The sequence below is a fragment of the Musca autumnalis genome, unplaced genomic scaffold (assembly GCF_047663935.1).
Source record: "Musca autumnalis isolate F117 unplaced genomic scaffold, ASM4766393v1 scaffold_1, whole genome shotgun sequence".
Lineage (NCBI taxonomy): Eukaryota > Metazoa > Arthropoda > Insecta > Diptera > Muscidae > Musca > Musca autumnalis.
In genome coordinates, this window is record NW_027411644.1 from 120351694 (window position 1) to 120374415 (window position 22722).

At 36.2% G+C, this 22722-nt stretch overlaps 1 protein-coding gene across 2 annotated transcripts in view; it reads left to right on the forward strand.

Moving 5' to 3' along the window:
• The first annotated feature begins 232 nt into the window (after positions 1-232).
• Positions 233-22722, forward strand: part of Glut4EF (Glucose transporter 4 enhancer factor) — a 564138-nt gene continuing 541648 nt past the window's right edge. For both annotated transcript variants that reach the window (XM_073991367.1, XM_073991375.1), the window contains exon 1: positions 233-3653. In XM_073991367.1, coding sequence (XP_073847468.1) covers positions 3168-3653 — 486 coding nt within the window. In that variant the 5' untranslated portion in view covers positions 233-3167. The remainder of the gene's footprint in view (positions 3654-22722) is intronic.

Sequence of the window (22722 nt, forward strand, 5' to 3'; positions counted from 1 at the left end):
TTGCATGACGTTGGAAGAAACAGCTGTTTTGGCAACATTGTCAGAGCTAAAATAAAAACAAACCCACAGCACTGAGAACGCCCCGCCGAATGTAGGTTGAAAATGAAGGAGATTGGAAATGTATTTACACAAGTATTGGTGCATTCGGAGAGCACTGAAATAAAAAAACAAGAGATAGAGAGCGAGTAGGAAATGAATGTTATGATGAAAACGTAATAAAAACAAAAGACGTAATAAAAACTGTTATAGATACAAAATGTATCGCTAGAAAACACAACATAAACAATATTATTTAAAGATATTTTAATAAGAAATATTGTATATCGACAGTGTAAGAGATAAATAATTGAAAAAAGTTGTAGATTTTCAAAAGAACTTTTGTGGGGGTTGAAGTCCTATTTGAGTCCAGTGACCGAAATATTTTATTTGTTTACTTTTGTATCACGTTTACGTTGATTTGTGTGCGTGTGTGTGTGGAAGTGCATTCAAGTGTATGCAAGTATTTGTCATGGATCTTGGTAAAGTTGTTGCTTTGCCGTAATACCTTGCGGCTAGCTGGCTGGATAGCTGGTCGCTGCTGACAACGTCATAACAAAGCACCGCTTTACAATTCGATTTTCTTTTTAACTTTCATTTCTCTTTTGTTTTGATTTTTCGAGAAAACAACAAAACGCCAGCCAACAATAAAAATAAAACTCGTCGTACGTATAAAAAATATAAAACAACAACGTAACAAACGACCACAGTGACGAGCGCTCATGTACAACAACAAAATCAAAAGTAGCAACAAGATAAACAAGCCAACAAAGTCGTGTGAGCAGAGCGAGTGAGCGACGGGCGGACAGACAGATTCAGTCAGCAGGCAGTCAAGCCCAAAACGAAACAAATAATCAAGCAGCAAGCAAGAAACTAAACCGTCCGCTCACACATATACACATGCACATTCAGTCGAGCAGAAGCATAATCAAATACACACAAAACAACAAAGTGTATTTACGAAAATCAGTCGTTGATAGCCAACTCTCGTGTTCAGACGATAAGCGCTTTTTTTGGAGAAGAGAGCACCCCCACAAATACACCAAACCGACCGACAGACAAACGTATTAACCGCTCAATAACGCAGCAAAACGTAATGCAATCGATTCGATGATACGACGTAGCCGAATTGTCATATAACGTATGCACTCCAAACGTCATTTGAAGGCTCATCTGCATGCAGCAGCAACAACATTGAAAGAGACAAACAACCCCACGCACCACCGCATCGCATTACTACGTTCGCTTGATCGTCATCGGTAATCCTCTGTGAAGAAGAAATAGAACCCGCATAAAAATAAAAAAGAAAAACACTGAAAGAGGAAATTAAGAACCTTCTAAAGCAGATTGAAGAACAACCTATTTTTGTGAATTGAAAAATATTTAAATCTATTAATTATAGTGTAATAAACATTAAATGTAAATAAAATTGAATACAGGACTGTGTCACACAGCAAAACAAAAAGAAAGAAAAAATAACACTTGAAAACAACCGCATTTTTATTCTTAATTCTTTGAGTGGAGGTCCAATCCCTGCCCCTAGTCGACGACAAACTGTTTAACGAAAATAGCTCAGTGACAAGTGGATTATGCTTAGGTCCAACCACAAAGCGAAACGTCATCATCTGTTAACCCCTTGTGAACGGCATGTAGCCAAATTGATAGGAGGTCATCCCAATGTCCCACTCAGTAAAAAAGTCAATAGCAACAGCAAATCTTTTAACAAAAATAGACGAAATGTTATAGCCCCCAGTGTTATTGGGAATATTGAAATTCAGCAGCTAACCATCACAACTACCAATCAAAAATTCAATCAACGCATTTCGGATTTCGAATTCTCATATCATCAAAATACTATAAGAAAATTATTTCTTCCAATAAAACAACTCAACACGTTTCACAGTCACACGACGATCGGCGGAAAAACAAATCGTGCAGACAACCAAATCAAATTGAAACGTAAAGTGATGATCATAATTTAACAAAGGAGAAGAGGCATAAGAAGAAGAAAAAATATAAGAAAACAAAAAACTACCCAAAAAATATTGTTTAAAAAAAGAACAAGAAAAAAATCTATAAAATATTTATTTCGAGAAAAACAACAAAAATACATAAATTTTATTAAAGGTGTGCGCGGCTGATAAGATATTTAAAGAAAGTGAATTGAAAAACATATACAGAAGCTTGATAATCTATCAAATGCAGCAACAACAACAACAACAACAACAACAACTACAATTGAAAATATAATAACCGGTTCCAATAAGAGTAACAACAGAAATTGTTTCAAAATCTGGCTTCATTGGTTTTCTTTAATAATTTTTGGACAATGTCTAAATTTTAATAAAAATTAATTAAAAAATTGTTTCTTTTGAGAAAAGTCTGTTAATAACAGCTGTTAAGTTCATATAAAACACAGAGTAACAGGCCTGTAACGAAGTAAAAAATGTTTATGTTAAAAAAATAAATATCGAAAAGGTTTTAAAATCACAAAATATTGATAAAACAAATAACTAAAAAATTAAATACATAAATATTTGAATATACAAATTAAAAAAGAAATTAACAAAATAAAATTAACAAAAAAAAAAAAAATAATAATAATAATAAAGTGAAATATTTGTTATACAAAAATATATAAGAAAATAAATAAATCGCAAACAAATTAAAATTTGAAAACAGTTATTTAAGAAAAAAAAAAAACAAGAACTATTTGTGCAAAATCATATTAAAACAAATGTTTGAAAACAAAAATAAAAAACAACAGCAAAAAATATTTATGAAAAATAAAAAATAAAGTGAAATATTTGTTAAAACGAAAAATTAAAAAAAATGAATATACCACAAAAAGTGTTTAATGCAAATAAATTTAAATTAAAAAAAGAAATACGATAAAAATTTCAATAAAAATAAAATTTTAAAAATTCTATCAAAATTCGTTTCCTGTTTTCTAAAAAAATACGAAAAAATCTAAATTTTGTTCTTCCCCTTCTTGGCAAAAAACCTTAAATCTGTGCAATAAGTTTCTGCTTGCTATAAAAAGCTTAAAAACAAAAGTCTTCCATATTTTTTTTATTTCTAATTTTGAATTCTTTTAAAACAAATTTCAAAAAAAAAAAAAAAAAATCAAAATGTCTACCGGTCGCCGTTTAGCTAAACGTTCAATTATCGGCACCAAAGTTTGTGCCCCCGGTCCAGATGGCCTTTGGTATTCGGGTGTTATACAAGATGTGAAAACCCCACCCACCGCCACCATTACCAGTGCCAATGCTACGGCCGTCGATAGTGCCAATGAAACAAAATATATTGTTCGTTTTGATTTTAAAACTCAAGATAACGTAATAGCCTCAACTTCGGCAGCCGCTGAGGCTCGCCGTCATGCCGCCGCCAGTGTTCATATAAGTCCAGCTCAAACATTAAGGCGCAATGCCATGATTAAAGAATTTCGTGAAACTGATCTCATTGGTCCCGGTTTTCGTTCGATATTGGGTGTTAAATTACAACCCGGTCAGCGGGTTTATTTAACCTATAATGGTCGTGAAACATCGGGAGATGTAATATTGCATGATTCCAGCAAAGACGAAGTATTGGTGAAAATAACAACAATTGGTAGTGAGGTAAGTTGAGAATTTTCTTAAGGGAATGCAATGAAAGTTTATGTTTTTATTGTTAGAAACAATTACTTACTTAGCTGGCCTATTACAGAACATTTGTTCCATAGACCGAACTAAGAAAAGATCTCCAATTCTCTCTGTTTAGTGCTTCGCTTTTTGGAATACCAAGCCTTGTCATCTCTTAATCTACTTGTTTGCGGCATCTATTCTTTGGCCTGCCAATTCTGCGTGCACCGCCATGTGGCTCGAACTTATACGCCTTATTAGAGGGTTCATCATCGCTCATTCTTATTATATGGCCTAGCCAACGCAATCGCTGCATCTCGATACGTTTAACTATATTGATGTCGTTGCATAGCAGATACAGCTCGTGGTTCATACGACGTCGATATTCACCGTCAACGCAGATCGGTCCGTAGATCTTTCGAAGAATTTTTCTCTCAAACACGCCAAGCACTGCCTTATCTGCTTGCGCATGTACCCAGGCTTCGAAACTATACATCAGCACGGGTAGTATCAGTGTTTTGTAAAGCGTTATTTTTGTTTGACGAGTTGTGGCTTTGTTTTTAAAGTGCTTACTTAAACCAAAGTAGCATCTGTTGGCCAATAAAATTCTTCTTCTTGTTTCACAACTGATGTTGTTTGTTGTGTTTACGGCGGTGCCGAGTTATACGAAGTCTTTTACTACCTCAAAATTATAGGAACCAACTTCAACAGTTGGTCCGATCTCAATGGACGCATTGCGCGTCGACACCATCAGCTTGGTCTTCTCGCCGTTTACCGCCAGACCCACTTTAGCAGATTCTCCTTCGACCTTCATAAAGGTAATGGTGACTTCTTTTACTGATCGTCCCATGATGGCTATATCATCAGCATAAGCAAGTAACATGTGGCTATTGGTGTAGATTGTGGCACTTCTTTTGACATTTGCCTCTCGTATAACCTTTTCTAGCAGGATGTTGAAAAGATCACACGAAAGGCTGTCTCCTAGCCTGAAACCTCTTTTGGTACAAAACTCTTCGGAGAGGTTCTTTCCTATTTTAACTGAAGATCTTGTGTCAGTTAGGGTCATTTTACAAAGCCGGTCTGTCGAAGGGTAACTAGCTGATGCATACACCTTATCAGCGTGTCGCCTCCGGTTTTAAACAGATCGGCTGGTAGGCCATCAACTCCTGCTGCCTTATTATTCTTCAGCCGGTTTATTGCTGTCTTTACCTCATCTTGGCCGGCTGGTATACATTCAATACCATCTTCTGGGATTGGATCTGTGGTATCTTCGTCGACTTCGCTACTATTGGATACCAACAGTTTGGAAAAATGCTCTTTCCATATCCTTAGCACACTATCTGTATCAGTTACCAGATTACCTTGCTGGCCTCTACAGGAGGATGTGCCAGTTCCAAAGCCATCAGTTTGATGTTTCACTCTTTGGTAGAAATTTCGGACTTCGGACTACCTCTCTCGTGCGCTACGCGTTTCTACTGATTGTAAAGTAGCCCTATATGCCGCATTTTTCTCTTCGGTAGCAGCTCGACACTCCTTGTCATACCATGGATTCCTTGGTGGAGGTCTCTGGTATCCAAGTACTGATTTTGCGGCTGTTGGCATGGAGTGGGCAATGTTTTGCCATTGTCCTGATATGTTATCGGGACGAAGAGTGCTTTGATTAAGCAGTTGGGCCAGTTGAGTGTAATATGCTTTGGCTATCTGTTGTGATTGCAGCTTACCGATGTCCAACTTCCGTGTTGTGTCTGTTCGCACTTTGTTTGCTACGTTTAATCTGGTACGTACCTTTGCTGCAACAAGGTAGTGGTCCGAGTCTAAGTTTGCACTTCAGAACGATTGTACATCCAACACGCTTGATGCATGTCTTCCATCTATCACAACGTGATCAATTTGATTTCTTGTTCTTTGAAACAATTATTGTGCCCAACTGTTTGATAACACCGTCCTACGGTCAAAATTACACATGAACAGAACTAAATACGTCTGAAACTACAGGCAAAGTGGAGTAAATTGGCATTTTTGATTTTTCGATTTCACATCCTGTTGACCATTTAATCGAACCATGCTGGTGTCGGTGTTATTATTTAATAAATATGTATGAACTTACATTAATATCTTCAAAGAAAACAAAACATCTTATGCTATATTACTATACGACATGAAAAATTAACCATATTCTGGCATCGCAGCATGATAGAAGACCAAAAATTAGAAGAAACGGTTTCACGGTTATGGCTCACAAAGGTTTGAGGCCTTGTTGTCAAAAGGGATCATTTTTCAGGCTCATATCTCCTAAACCGCAAAGAATTTTAAATTGCTTTCGGAGGAATAGTTGTAGCTCTTGTCTTATGCCCTAGAAAGAGGGCAGCGTTAATTTGCATTAACTGCCATAATTCAAATTAATTCGTGCGTTATCCACGTTCTTAATGCACAAAATCAGAGTGAATTTAAACTGAATTTAGGTACTTCAATATGGCAATGCTGCAAAAGACAGCGCATTCATGTAGGAGAGAGAGCATATTCATGCTCTGAGACACAATTTGCATTGCAAACAAGAACAAAACAGTTGTTTACCAACAATCAGCTGTTTCGTAAATGCAAAAACTGTCGTCTGTCAGGGTAAAATAAAATGCAGATCTTAATGCAAATTAACGTTGCCGTCTGCCTAGGGTATTAAAGAAATGCTGAATACATAAAATCCACTAATCCCTATCTTCAAGGTCACTCGCTAAAAGAGGTCGTGAGGGAAGTCCAAAAACGACCCTTGTGCCAGAAAAAATTAAGCCGTGCGTGAACAGATAATGCAAGGTCGCAATTTTATTTACCGTGAGATAGAGGCTTACTTGGGCATTTCATTCACCAACTAACATTGATATTTCATAATCACCAGGCCGCTAAATTGGGTTTCCTCGTTAGATCCAGCACAATTTGACAATCGTCCAAAAAAGGCTCTTCTCGATTGGTGCAAAAAATTGTTTATAAATACGATCGGTGTGCTTCAAAAGACGTTTATAAAAACATGACAGATGACGAATCTTGGATCTATGCCCGAAACAAAGCAGTAATCGACCGTGGGGGTCTTTGAAGATGAGCCAAATCCAAAGAAAGTTGATCATGGAAGAAGCACTTCGAAGCAAATGGTCGCCTGTTCCTTCGGCTAAACTGACATGTGGCTACTATACATCGTACAGTGCTTCAGAAATCGATTTTCCTGCCCACAACCCCCATTTTTGTGTTATCACTAAGGAAAGCAAAAATTAGATCAAAATATTGGAAGGTGTGGCCGTGCCGTGCTCCTAAGGACGAAAAATGTTTCCCAAATTTGGAAAATACGTAATTTTTGGAATTTCTGGAGAAAGAAACAACTATTTTTCAGAAACTATAACATTGTTCTTTTGTTGGTAGGCAGGATTGTTGCCTTTAAGAGTCGTTTTAATAAATTACCGTAGCGTTTACACGAAGTGAGTTATTTTATTTTTCCTCAGGTACTAAATTTTACTGAAATTCCAAGTTTAGTGGACTAGATATTTTAGGGAACCGCTTGAAACAAAGTTCCGTTTTCACAGAATTATGCCCGAGAGTGTCCTCTTTCAGCCCATTTATACTTTTCTGCCAGACCGCACCGTCCGTTTAACAATTTCTTAAATTTTTTGAAATTACATCGGTAAAAATGTGTGTTTTTTCGTACCGTTCCCAATAAAATTATAGCTTTTTTACACAAATTGACATTTTTAAATATATGAGTTTTTTCAATTCTTGAAAAAAAAAATTGAAATTTTTTCTTTAATTTTTCCCAAAAAAATTTTGTTTTTTTTAATTTTTATGATTTGTTTATTGAGGTTTGACCTTTTCTAAATAATTAGAACATATAAAAAACTCCAAAACACTCATATTTTGATGGAAAATATAAAGAACTAAAATTTTTAATTTTGACCTTGAATTTCTCCACAACCAACTGTGGTTTAGCTTGTATGGGAGAGAGCGACAAATATATTTCTAATCAAGATATCGATCTGAAAATTTTACCGTAAACTCGTAGCGACTGGAAGATAATTTTCCCCAAAATTCGTCAGGATTGGTCGACTCCTAGGTATAGACCCCCCATAACGCTACTTCCAGTTTTTTATTCATTTCAAGATTTTGACCATATTTTTGAAGTGAATTCGCCGTAATTTGACATTTTGTGTTCTTTGGTGGTATTAAACATCTTGCGTTGGTCTATGGTCAATAGAAGTCCGTGTTTTGGTATATCCCCCATATAGAGGTACCTCCCTTTTTTATAATTTCATAGTTAAGTATTTGGCCTAAATTTTCTACAAAAACGTTTGTAAAAATCATGACATTTTATGAATTTTATTCTTGACAAGGATTAACAGGTAACAAGTATCAATCAGGCAGAGAATATTCTTACTAGGTGGGTTAACATATGGACCAATGGCGTTCCAGATTATATTAGATGTAAACAATGGCCTATAGGTCTCAAACAGACTAAAAATGTACCAGGATATACAAACAGTAAACAAGACCACACATGTGGTTCTGCTTGCCAATTTAACCATTCTACGTTGTTTAATTTTTTGTGTGGAGCTTAAATCTACGGCAGGCCTTCCGCGCTGTTACTTTCAACGGCAGATAATTCTTGAAGTGGCATGAATCTTACAAAAATAATGGTGTCTTTTATAGCAAGCCAATTTGCATGATGTTTATAATTTTTTTTTCTCTTGTTATGTATCCAGATTTTCGAAATTTCTTTGGAGAGATAGTGTATTCGATGTGAAAACATAGAGAATTCATATCCCGCAACATTCATCTGAAGGTTTGTTATAATTTCTTCGAAAACCGTCCCCATCCTGGCATTAACAAAGTTTTTTGAACATCATATTTCATATGTAAACATTATCTAATATATAAAAGGCAATGTGTGTATGTTAGTATGTTTGTTTGTTTGTATGTTTGTATGTTCCGAATAGACTCAAAAACGGCTGAATAGATTTTCTTGAAAATTTCAGATAATGTACTGGGAACACCGGTGGTGAAAATAGGCTATATTTTTTTTTGAATGGTCGTCGCGGAAGTGAAATATCGCGGTCATCCCAAATTATTCAAAAATGTATTATTTCAGATAATATACCTAATTTTAGTAAGCGTGACTACAAAACCGCTAAAACACTGGCTTCAATATGTGGGATAACGCGGTCAACGCCATATTTTGGAATACAGTAAAATCCCGATGACTTGAGATGTCACTATATAGAGATTTCGAAAAATCGATTGGGAAATCTTATGAAATGTTGTATGTGGAGTTTTTTTGTCTGAGAATAGGCCGTAATCTATTTTTTTATCCCGCTAAGTGTAGTGACCGGTGGTCCTCCCCACAGTTTTTTTAAGAAAACCGCGAAATTCAAGATACGTTTTAATATATTGTTTACAAATTGTTTGCAATGCTATGGTAATTACAGTCTTGACCCTGAATGGTCGTCGCGGAAGTGAAAATCGCGGTCATCCCAAAATTTTCAAAAATGTATTATTTCAATTAATTAGAACTGTCGTAAGCTGTTTTTATAGTGACCGGTGGTCCTCCCCCACAATGTTTTTAAGAAAATCTGAAATCTTTGATATTTTTGAACGTATTGTTTACAGATTGTTTTCCCTGAATGATCGCGGTCATCACAAAGTTTTCAAAAATGTATTATTTCAATTAATATACATAATTTTAGTAAGCGTGACACAAAAATGATATAAACACTAGCTTGAACAAGTGGGATAGCGCGGTCGTGAGCTATTTTAATACGGCTAAGTGTAGTGACCGGAGGTTCTCCTTCAAAGTTTTTTTTTTTAAATCTGAAGTCCATGAACGTATTGTTTACAGATTGTTTGCAATACTACTGTAATTACTGTCTTGACCCTGAATGGTCTTCGCGGAGGTGAAATATAGCGTAAAGTGAAATATCGCGGTCATCACAAAATTTGCAAACATTTATTATTTTAAATAATATTTAATTTTGTAAGCGTGCCTAAAAAACGCTATAAACGCTGAACACTAAACAATAAGTGGGACAGCGCGATCAACTCCACATTTTGGAATACAGTAAAATCCGAATAACTTGAGATGTCACAAGATCGAAATTCCCGAAAGATCCATTGGAAATCAGACAAAGTTATTGATATACAATACAATATCATCATTGGAATCAGAATACCGCGATCGTGTTCGATTTTAGAAAATATTATAATTACGGATAAAATCTCAAAATGTGGGAAGTGAAACTTCATGAGCATTGATTTCAGTCCTTGGAATAGCTAGGTAAAGATACATTTTTTAAATACAGCAAAATCTCGATAATAACAACTACAATTTATAGAAGTAATTTTTTTATGAATTATATAAATGTTGCCATACATATCCCGAAAGAACATACATTTTGCTGAGTATTTTACCACTATTGCATATAGAGCGCGAAGAAAAAAAAGCGTTACGTTCCATCGGCATGAATGAGGTTAAATCCACCAAAAATAGCGAAAATAAGGCGCCACCGTTCTATGGGAGCTATATCAAAACGAGGACGTATAATGAACAGTGGCTATATCTCTGAACTATCGAAAATCGGGAGGTACTGTTTTATGGGAGCTATATCAAAACGTGAACCTATTACTGTTACATACCGAGCGCAAATAAAAAGGCGTGTCTTTCGGTCGATACGAATATTTATGCTCTCCTCTTTAAAATATATTAAAACCAGATTTCAGCCATTTCGGTGTGATAATGATGTTAAATCCTCTAAAATAGCGAAAATCAGCCGGTACCGTTCTATGGGAGCTATATCAAAACGTGGACCTATACCAACAATTCTTTGCAGTAATAATTACGACCCCAACCGAGACCAACAATCCAATAGCAATGTCAATTGACGTGCACCGACCATTATATGTGGGTCACAAAGTGCTTTAAACTGTCGATTTATGGTGAAGGGTATAATAAAAGAGATTTTATATCTTAAATTTGGGGATACCATTACATGGAATTTATGTCAAAACATTGATTTATATTATGAAGTTTCTAGAGGGATGCCTAATTATGGGTGTATCAATACTGGATAGATAACTAAAGTTTACACGGAGAACCCAAACAACGGGCCAGCCACGCGGACCGGGTCAGCTAGTTTTTTATAAAATTAGATCGAAACAAAATGCAAAACAATAACACCGATTGCTTGAAAACACCCAAAAACCCTATAATAAACATTTACAAAACTCCGAGTATACTCAGTATAATGAAAACTGAATACCGCTCGGCAACTTTCGGCAGACGAGATAAATTTTTCTTAATTCTGGACACTTCCACGAACATTTAAATAAAAATAACGTGAGGATCCGCGAGGATCCAATGTACTAAAAGTCTATTTCTTTTCACAATATTAATTAAAAAAACTCACAAAAATACATTTTAAACGAGATCAATTTTACTACAAAATTAAGATACAACTTTATGATGTTATCAATTAAAAACAATAACAATACCATTAACTTTAACTTCCATTTCTTACTATAGTAATTTTGCAGATTACATTTTTGTGATATCACTTGTAACTTGACTCGACGTTAAAGGAAATTTTAATGTCTCAATTTCTTCAAATGAAAATGCTCACTTCTGTAGCTCTGCTTTAACTAGTACCGTTAGAAGTTGTAAAAAGAAAGCCGGAATACTAAAATTTGATGTGTCTACAATAGATTTAAATAGTTACAATCATAATTTGTAGAAGTCGATTTTTGTATTTTTGTCGCCGGCTGGGACCACAGTGCAACCGCTAGAGAAAGCTGAAAGTGTTATCTGTCGAACAAAAATTATATATACAGTTAGTCAACTATATTATTGCAAACGATGCATTTTTAAAAATTTAGATGTTTAATTAGGAATTACTACACGAAATTCTTTCAATAATGTTGGTTTTTTTTTTTAAATCTGTTGATTTACCTGTTAATGACAACACCAAGCCAATAAATCCAGAAATCGGTTAGAAATAACAAAAACAACGGGCAAAAAGGATAAGTACCTGGTTTTTGTGGTGTCAACTAAATAATTGCAATATGAATTAATGTTCAATAAAATCGTGGGGTTTCCCCTCGATTTTTTGCATTTAAGGATTTTTAAGACTTTTATGATATGTGGACATGTAGATCCATAATTTTTGATCATAAATTAATTTTTTTGTGTGTAACATAGGCGGTATATTCAGAAAAAGAGAAAGTCAGGTAAACGGTTTCGGAAAATATGGTACATTTGGTCTATTCCAATTATAATAATGGTAAATCCGAAAGAGAAATCCCTAAAATCATCTCTCGTAAGCTGAGAAGTGTATACAACATCATATACCGCACCGAGAAAGAAGACAGACTCAAACTGAGGGCGTTACATGGCAGGTCCAAAATAGTAACCTCACGAATTGACTGTAGAATGATTAAAGAAATTAACGAAATAGCTCAAAGAAGCACCAGAATAAAATGATTTCGGAATAAGTGTGTCACATGGAAAAGTCAGAAAAGTGCTACATAATAACAAGCGCTCATCACGAGTGTCTAGGTAAAAACCATTGCCCTCCCATCACAATATATAGATACTATTCTGACTTGTTATAGACAACTTTTCACGCCATCTTTAGTATCGGCATGTCGTTATATTTTCTGATGAGACTAAAATTATGTTGTACTATCACAATGGACCTGAAAAAGTATTGGTAAAACCCTTGAAAGCCAAGGAAAACAAAAATTTAATACATACCGTAAAATTCGAAAAACTGTCACTTATGGTATGGGGTTGTATACCAAGCAGTGACGTTGGTAAAATCCTGATTTTGGAAGAAACAATGACATAGGAGGTTTATTTTGATGTTTTAAGAAAAGATTTAACCAAAAGCGTCAAGAAATGTGGGCCTGTTGACCCTAAAAATTCAAACAAATTGCAATATAAGTACTACCAAGACAACGACCCTAAGTATAAATCTAATTTATGTAAGACTTGGCTGCTATACAACTGTACCAAAGTCATTTACACCCCGTTCCAGTGTCTAGATATTAACCCCATCGAAAATTCATAGATACTCCTGAAGGAAAAAGTCGGGAATAGGTCGCCCACTAACCTGGGGGACTAAATAAAATGCAATGAAGAAGAATGGCTAAAAAATACCATTGGAATATGACATTCCGAAACTTATTTATTAAATTCAGATACGTTTACAAGCTGTTTTTGATGCCAAATGTGGGCATACGAAATATTAGAACCAACTTTTCGAAAAATACCGTGAAAGACTGAAAAGTTGTGAATTTTGCAATTCTTTAGTTGACAGTGCAAATAATGAGTTGTACTCATTTTTGTTAATAAAATGTTTTTAATAAAATGTTTAGTGAAATTTATCTACTTTTTATTTTATTATATTAATAAACATGTGTAAGAATTGCATTGTTAACAAAAATATTAATAATAATATTTATTTATACCAATAAAGTGATGTTTATTTAAAATTTTGTAATAATTTATGTTTTGCAATAATTAAGTTGACTAACTGTATATGAATTGTGAAAATATCTCTATCCGTTGAAAAGTTACAAGGTTTTGACCAGCAAAAAACGATTCTGAACCACTGTGCGCCGGTAAATTCTGAGTGGTACACTACAATTTGTTTGCCTGAAGTCTCCTGAGAAATTTGAAAACCAAAAAAGAGAACACGAATCATTGTGCACCATGACAATGCGAGCTCTCACACATCGATTTAAACCAGCGCCTTTTTGACCGGACAAAACGTGGAATTGACTTGGAACACAATGACATTATTTGATTCCCTCACATCAAGACAAAAAGGCGTGGTCGACGATTTTCGTCGCCAGAAGATGCTGTTGAAGCATTCAAAAACCATTTTTTTGAGGTGTTTCAATCGGAGTGGATGAAAAGTGCATAAATCATCTCGTTGGATTTGAGCTTAATGAATCAGGTGACAAAGGAAAGCCGAAGATTCGAACCGACGCAACCAGTTTTGCTGTTAGCATATCGGCTGTGGGAGTGGCTTCTCTGTCATCGAACTTAGATTTCTCAAATGCAAAGCGTTTTTTACAGTGACTGATATTTGTCAGTTCAATCTGTAAGACTTCCTCGACACGCGCTTTTTAGCGCAGCCTTTGGAAGTTATGAGTTTGGCTTTGTACGCTAATGTGTCGTGATAACATCTTCATATGTTTTTGAGAACGCGGGTTCAAATCCCAGCCGTGCTCAGCTGGTTTTTTTATTTTGAAATTTTGAAAAATTGAAAAAAAGCATTTTCTTCCAACGATAAAAAATTATAAAAAAACTACTATACAAACAGTCCTTACAAATACATCTAAATTTTGCTTATAAAAATTGTGGTCATCCCAGAACACCACTTGTTGAAATTGTTGATATGGGTTGCATATAATTCTCATATACATTTTCCTAATCATTTTTATATAAATGACACATAACGGTAAGTAGAAATAGACGTACGACATAGTAGGTGTTGTCAATAATAATGACAAATATAAAATCGTAGAAACAGAACTCACCAAAATTGTTTCATTCAGCACGATATCGAAAAAAATATCTCCTAACCATATGTATTGTTGACGTTATCATACATCTTGTTAAAAAGCCCAATCATATGATTAGCCCAACTCGTTGTATTGTCGAAGTGATGATAAATTGTCGAAATGAAATATATGTATGTACATATATTCATACATACATATGAAACATAATATTGACCACTATGACAAAAAAGAACTATTGTTGTAGGGACAATATTACGCAACCATGTTTGGTTATTGATGGTCCACCCTATTATATTTTTCCACACTTTGTCTATAAAATCTATGTAAAAATTATTAAATATATTAATAAACTTTCTATTCTGTTATCAATGAATTATGAGGGCCCTCTGATTAATTTAAATAAGATATAATTATTTACAACCCCCTCTCCCCCATCCACGCATACATGACTGTTTGATATCTTTTCATTAGCTGCAACTCTGGCTGAGATAATTTATAATGCAATTTCTCACATGAAAATGCATTGAGTGTAGTTTGTTTTGTGTGGGTGGGTGGGTTGTTGGATGGATGGATGTGTATGGGGACGTGAATGTATTTACTGGGTATTGAAAAGTGGGTGGCTGTTTGCTTCTTGGTGTCGTTTTTTTTTGTATTGCTCTTCATATTCTCTCTCATGACACTCGGCTGCTTATTTGTTGTTGACGGGCTGTTGTGTTGACACAAGTGATGAGAAGAAGTGCAATAGTAGTATTTGCTGTTTTGTTGTTGATATTGTTAAACGTAACATGTACCCGTTTTTTATTTTCACTCCTTTACGATTTCGTCGCTTAGCCGTTTAATGCTGGCAAAGTTGCTGCTGCTGCTGCTGCTGTTGGTATAAACATTAACAAAGTCATGGCATTTAGGAAAATATAACAACAAAACAATAAATGCAGTGCAGTCTTAGGTGGTGGTGGTTGGTTGTGTGGGGTATTTGTATCTATGTCAGGGTTAAAAAGCTTTGTAAAAGTGCAAAAATTCAACGAAAACAACAGCAACTACTACCGCCACCACCATCAAGATCATCAATAACACAACACCACTACTACATACATCAATACATATCTATGGTGTTGCAGTAACGAGTGTGGATGCGTTTGTAAAGTTATATCAACATTACTGTCATTTCCACCACACTTCACAATATGGGCCCAATCAATTAAGTTCATTGAAATGTCCTCGAGTCGAGGTTTTAAAATGCGTTCAAATTTAGGCCTAAATTATCATCGATTTAATTTTCTGAAATCCAAAATTTTGCAGGAATGAGGAAATTCACAAGCAATTCCTTCCTGAAAATTGAGGTATAGCTGCAGAATAAAAATAACATTAAAACACGTCATATAAGATAACTAAAATTGTATTATGTTGCGTTTTTCTGCATGGATAACAGTTAATAGCATAAATCCGATTTCCGCTATTTCCGAAGATTAACTATTGTAATCTTCGGAAGTAGTTAAGATGTCAAAGCAAATCTTTCGATTTTCGTGTAATATTTAGCAGGCCAGATGAACCAAAACCCTTGTCTGATACATCATGACGTTTCCACTTCACAGCTTCTAGACCTCTTCGACTTGAAAATAAATGTATTTTATATTTTTCTAAATGTCAACAATAAGCACGCACCACAAATACCCACAACTACTGTACATATTTGTCATTTCTTTCCGGGAACAATATGTCAACAACGTCAACATAACAGCGCTATGTTACGTCAGATTAGAAATGTACTCGTATGTATCTACGTATATACAAAAATATAATAGAGAAGTGGGTACGAATGCTAGAAGTAGATATACATAAAAGTAAATTTATGAAGATATAATAAATGAATCTATAAAAATACAGCAACAAGTGCAAAACGAATTGAAACTTGAGAATTTAGATAAAAACTCTACGCACTAATAGAGTTTTGATAACGAAGAAGGGCAAGAATATACATATACGCAGACAGCAGTAATGTTGACAGATATGGATAATTAGATGAAAACATGTGTAGAAACCTTAGGGCCACAGGCGAATATGAACTCCACCTCGATCAAATGCTGGGACATTAGCAGAAACATAAAATATAACATATGTGCTAATAAAAATTTATGACTCGATGGTAAGATTTTTTCACTCTTTGAAGCAGTTGGAAGGACTTTATTTCGTCGAAAAAAGCAACAAATTAAAAAGCCTGGTTGGTTGGGTAGTAGAAAAACCCTATTCCCCCAAGCAATACCGAGAGGGATATCAACGAGTGCAGGCCTATTCTATTTGTAGGTCAATCATATAACACCTCCTTTTTTATCGCTGAGTCCAATTGAGTCACATATGCTTCAGATCCCTGATGGCCAAGACATTGCTGCTTACGCAGTTAGCAGCTGACACAAAACTACCACCATTAATTTTACCCATAAACTCTACTCATACGAGCTGCGTTAGCGCAAGCAAAACAAGACGTGAACATAATGTCGAATGTTACTCTAAGAATCTTGGGATAGTTAGTGGTCGGAATTCTGTTGCAATCGACCACATATCTGTTGCAATCCGTGCTCATCTCCGCAGTCTTTGAGGTTTTGATATGTAGAGCACCATCAACACTGTCTAATAACTTGGCTTGTTCTGATTGAGTCCTTGGCTAGTATGTGTGCTGTGCTGCTTAGGGAACCCATGTTAATGATCGGCAACTGTGTTACTATTTCTGATGTTGCGGAAGACTAAATCTCAGGAGTCCTTGCTACGGGCGACAAAAGCGAAATTGATCTGTACGATTGACTTTTGCTAGCATCCTTGCCTCATTTCAGTATATGAACCAATCTGCCCACTTTCACACGTCGGACAACAGGTTGAGAATATTCGTACGATATTGTGGAGATAAGGTACCATGGAGATGCCGTCAGGGCTTAACGCTTTGGATGTCTTAGCGACATCAGGAGTCCTTGCTATGGGCGACAAAATCGAAATTTATTTGTACGATTCACTTTTGCTAGCATCCTTGCCTCATTTCAGTAGACGGACCAGTCTGCCCCTTTTCCAGACCTCGGACGACAGGTTGAGAACATTCGTAAGATATTGTGGAGATAATAAGCCATTGAGATACCGTCAGGGCTTAACGCTTTAGATGTCTTAGCGACATCAGGAGTTATTGCTACGGGTGACAAAAGCGAAATTGATCTGTACGATTCAGTTTTGCTAGCATCCTTGCCTCATTTCAGTAGTCTGCCCCTTTTCCAGACCTCAGACGACAGGTTGAGAACATTCGTAAGATATTGTGGAGATAAGAAGCCATTGAGATGCCGCCAGGGCTTAACGCTTTGAATGTCTTAGCGATCTAAATAGCATTTACAACATCATTCATTGCACATTATGGTGGTTCCACCTCGACAGGAAGGGATCTAATGCGACTCTTTTCTCTTATCTCTTATGATCACCCTGTCACCTACATTGATGCTCTACAAATCGGTTAAAACAACATGCGCACCTTTTCGGTCAATCTGTCAGCGTAACGTCGTCAAACTTGACTGAGATCCTAGCTTCCTTCTTTCCAGGGTTCGAGAGCGATTTAACCGTTGCCCACAATTCACCAATACCGGCTCCAACGTTGCAACTCTTCAGATGATCTAGCCACTTGTTCCGCTTGTGTTCACTGACCAAATTATTAACTTCCAGTGTTAGCCTCCAAGGTTTGGCTCTACAAATGTCATCACGCTCCTTTGCAAGCCTCTGCTGGGAAATGTAACTTCACTTCGTGTATTCGTCCTGCAGGTATATAGCGAGTAGCTGTGATGATGCCGAACATCCTTTCTGTTACCCGAACATCAGAAGGTTTGGGCAATTCTCTGAAGAGGTGTTTGGAGAAAACTCTGAAACTAGGCCAGTTAGATTTTCCATGATTGATAAAAATGCCGCTTTCAGATGTGTTGAAGTCGGACGGTCTGCTGATGGAGACAATTAGGGAGAGATGGTCTGACCCAAGAGAAACGATAGGATGCTAGGTGATGTAATTTGCCAGACCAGTGTACACGATGTTTATGTGTGGCACTCTCCGTTAATTGTGATAGGGGCCTCCTTATTGATCATGCAAAATGTTGAGCTATCAATCTGCGTAGCCAGCACGCCATTACCTATGACCGAATTTATGTCCCCTAAGACCATCAAAAGCAGGCTAGTGTGGAGCCTACAACATGGAGTACAGATATTAATCGCCTGGATGTATATGTTAAGTAAATCCACGTCGGCAGTTCCACACCTGACTGCTAATACCATGTATTTCATGTATTGTGAATTAGAACCAGACTTAAGCGAGATAACTCTGTATTTAACAAACTTGTGCAACAGGAAAGCTAGTCCTCCACTTCAGTATATTGTATCCATCTGAACGTTGTAAGCAGCAATTGTTGTTTAGCTTGCCGTTTATGATATTCTGTCGACTTCAAAACTGTATAATGCAACGTGCATAACGTATGCGGCCCGTTTGTATATTGTTGACTATATCGGTACGGAATTAGGTTTAACATCACCCCGCGTAGACGTTGTTTTATTCCTCATTACGATTTGTACTAAATAAAATGCGGTTTCTTAAGATTAGATTTTTAGAATGCTTTATTGACTTTACTTCACTTAATCGTACAAGACTTTACTTTAATAAGCACACAGCTTGACTCTAATAAGCAAACAACTTTAATTTACTTAGGTTACTTTACTGATTTACAACTGGCTTACCCATCTTCCCCCGTATTTATAATCGCACGCTAAAGCATATACTGTTCTAGAATCCTCAATTTACAATGTTCAAACGAAATGCAACTACATCCATTCGAATATGCTCCTACACATATATACAAACAGATAGATGAATGTAAACAACAAATGGGGCAGAGGTAATAACTGCGAGAGAGTAGAAGAGGTAATAATGAATGTCTTCATAAACCAGTATTTCTCTATCAGAACATTGGTGGTGTTTTTAGTGTTCTGATTGTGTTTTTAGTGTTCTGATTGAGAAACACTGGCACGGTTGTATGTTTGATTTTTGCTGTAACTTCTCATGGAGATTGCTTCTTTGGTCAATCTATCCACAGAGATTATCCACAAAAAAAAAAAAAACAAAGGAACTGATGAGACCGTGTAGCGAAGATCGAAACTATAGTCTTCCTTGCCTTACCCTTGGCGAACAATGCCAAATTTTCTCCACTATTAAACCAGACTATTAAAAAAAAAACAAAATTGCAACAGCGATCTCATGAAAAAAGTCACCAATGTTGTGATAAAACCTTGTTATCAAAACAAATATTGGAGAGAATACAAGAAAACACAATAGCAACATACATACATGGAAAATAGTGATTGAAATTGTATACAGTATTTTTTTTTTCGTAAAATTGATTCATGTAAAGTAAATGCTTAATAAAATTTTACCTTGGAATTCAAATTCTCTTACAATTTATCTAAATTAACTTAAATATTCCAGTTACATTTGTAACAGTATGTTTTAGTCCCTTTTGATGACATCTGAGACTTCTGCTTTATAATAATCTAATCTTCCACTGTAGTAGATCTGGTAGTTTTCCCCTCCTAAGGTGCTTTTACCCGGATATTGTCTAGCGTTGGGCACTTTTGTGATATTTTTAAACAACTTTGTGGTCGATTAAAAGAATTTAAATATGAATCGGAATTCTATTTTAGTTTATTCCAATATGTATTTTAAAGATTTATCAGCTACGTGTATCGACTCACGAATTCAGCACGTTTCTCTCACTAAACGTTCAATTCATTACATTCCCTACTTATGAATGTATGTATGTATGTCCACAAATATTTATTATAAATATTACAACATTCATAAGTATATTATCGATAATTGTATTGCCACTTTCATCTTTCATTTATCCTCGGAAAACTTATCTACCCCCAAGCTACGAAATTTAAATTTTCCATTAAATTGCTACTTCAGATTGAATATTATGAAATGTTGTTTACATATTTACTCTTATTATAATCCATAAGAGTAAAGTGAATGAAGTTATCGAAAGTACCCGAAAAAATAAAAACAATAACAACAACGAAATAGAAGTATCTCTTGTTGAATTACCAACAAAATAATAATGAGGTCAATCAGTTGTAGTCGTCATCGTCATCCCTTTGCATCGAGAAATCACTTTCATTTCGAGTTGCCGTTTTGTTGTGGCCATTCACCATTGTATGATCGCAAGTGTATGACGACGATTTACAATAAAACAGAAGTTTCATTTCTCTCCCTCGACGTATGTATATACCAACATTTATACAATAACAGAATCGTATCTGCTTGTATAGGTGTGCGTTTTTTTTTTTTGTTCATACGAGTGTAAGTTTTTGGGAAAAAAGACATTGAATGATAACAAAAGTAAAGCTTATCTTATAACCCCACTTGTTGTAAAGTTATAAGAAAAAATATATATAAAATAAATTAAAATGTATGGGTTATTTATATTATCATAACAATTTATACATATGTATGTATTGTTCTTACGAAATTTACTCTAGAAAATAGGCCACATTAATGCATACTCCCACCAACATAATATGCGGCGTATAATTATATTTGCCATCCCGTTTGTAACATATCGAAATATTCGTCGGAGATCCTATACTTATTTATAATAAGTCGCTATAACCATGTCCGTCCATCCGCCTGTTTGTTGAAATCAAGATACAGGTGACAATATTTAAGATAGAGCTTCATAATTTGTTACATAAGTTTTTATTACTCCCAGGATCTTTGGCATTGAAAATGGGCTATTTCGGTCCACGTTTTGATATAGTCCCCATAGAACGGTAAATGTTTTAGCCTCATTGTCCCACAGAAATAGTTGGAATTTGGTATTTAGTCTTCTTTGGGGAAACAAAACTTTCCCCCAGAAATTTGTTAGTACAGGTCCATGTTTTGATGTAGCCGCCCATAGAACAGTAAAGGACCACGTTTTTATGTAGCCTCCATAAAACGGTACGTTCAGATTTTCGGTATTTTAAAGGTTTTAGCCTCATTATCACACCGAATTGACATTATCCCCCAGAAATTCCACGTTTTGATATAGCCCGGTCGAACTTCGGCCCGGTTGCGTTATACCGGCCTATTGCGTTATAGGAGGTCAACAAGTTTTCTTTGTCAGCACCCCAAGCCAGCGACTTGAGCACCTTGTTCCTACTTCTGACCTTATCGCAAATAGCTGTGACTTGCGCGGACGACTTAAACATGCTATCGAACGTTACACCCAATATTTTAGAATAGTTAGTGGTCGGAATCTGTACACCATCGACCAATATATTCAGTGGGAGCCTCATTTCTGCCTTCCAAGTGGTGAACAGTGTGGCAGTGGATTTAGCGGCGGATATTTTCATATTCCTCGAATGGAAGAATTGCACTAGGTCAGCTATGTAGATATTTAACCTATCACATATGTCATCGACGATAGGACCCGACGCCAATATCGTACAATCATCCGCATACATTACGATCTCTATGCCGTCTGGAGGGTGTGGAATTTCAGAGAGGTACGAGTTCCGGAGATATCACCCCTCCTTGGCGATTTCTCTGTTTCACTCTACGGCATAGATGAACAAGATGAGCACTCGCCTTTACATTCTCGTACATTTCTCCATACAAATGCTCTCTTTGTGTTCACCATTGCTCGACGGGGTTTTGACTTCTTGTCTCTGAATTCCACAAACGACTGGCGTTCGCACATATAGTTGATCACCCAACGTTTCAAACACGGCTGGAGAGTGGTCTTCTCTATGTCCTCGAACAGCTTGGCATGGTTGACAGTATCGAAGGCTTTCGATAGGTCAAGAGTCACCATAACTGTTCGGTCGCACGGCCTGTTCTGGTTCAGTCCTCTACTGATATGTGCGGATATGACGTCTAATGCTGTTGTAGTACTATTCATTTTCCGAAATCCATGTTGATGTTGGGCAACTGGAAAACAGCTCCTCATCGTGGGAAGGAGTAGTGCCTCTAGGATCTTTGCTACCGGCGACTGGAGTAAAATCGACCTGTACGATTCCACTCTGCTGGCATCCTTACCAGGCTTTAGTAGCGGGACCACCCTACTTCGGCCCGGTCGAACCAAATGCCGTTCTTACTTGTTTACGTTTTCGGTATCCCCCACAAAAGCTCAAAAATGTTCGCTAAAATGGTGCGCACGACAACTCTCGAAGTGGGTATCCCTATTGGTCGAAAGTTCGTAATACTTGTAATATTACTTCCAGGCATATATCAGGTTTGAATATGGACTAAATCGGTATACATCTTCGTGTATCTTCCACATCAAATTTGAACAAAGTACAGTTTAACAGCTAGTCTTGGATCGTTTTGATTTTTTTGCAACAAGTTCTTCTTGCGGGCCCTGTTACGGCGGCACATTTTTTTTTCGGGGTGAAGTCCATATTTCCTGAGATAATGGCTCAAAAGCTCCAAAATAGCCTGCCGATACCAATTACCGGGATAGTACTT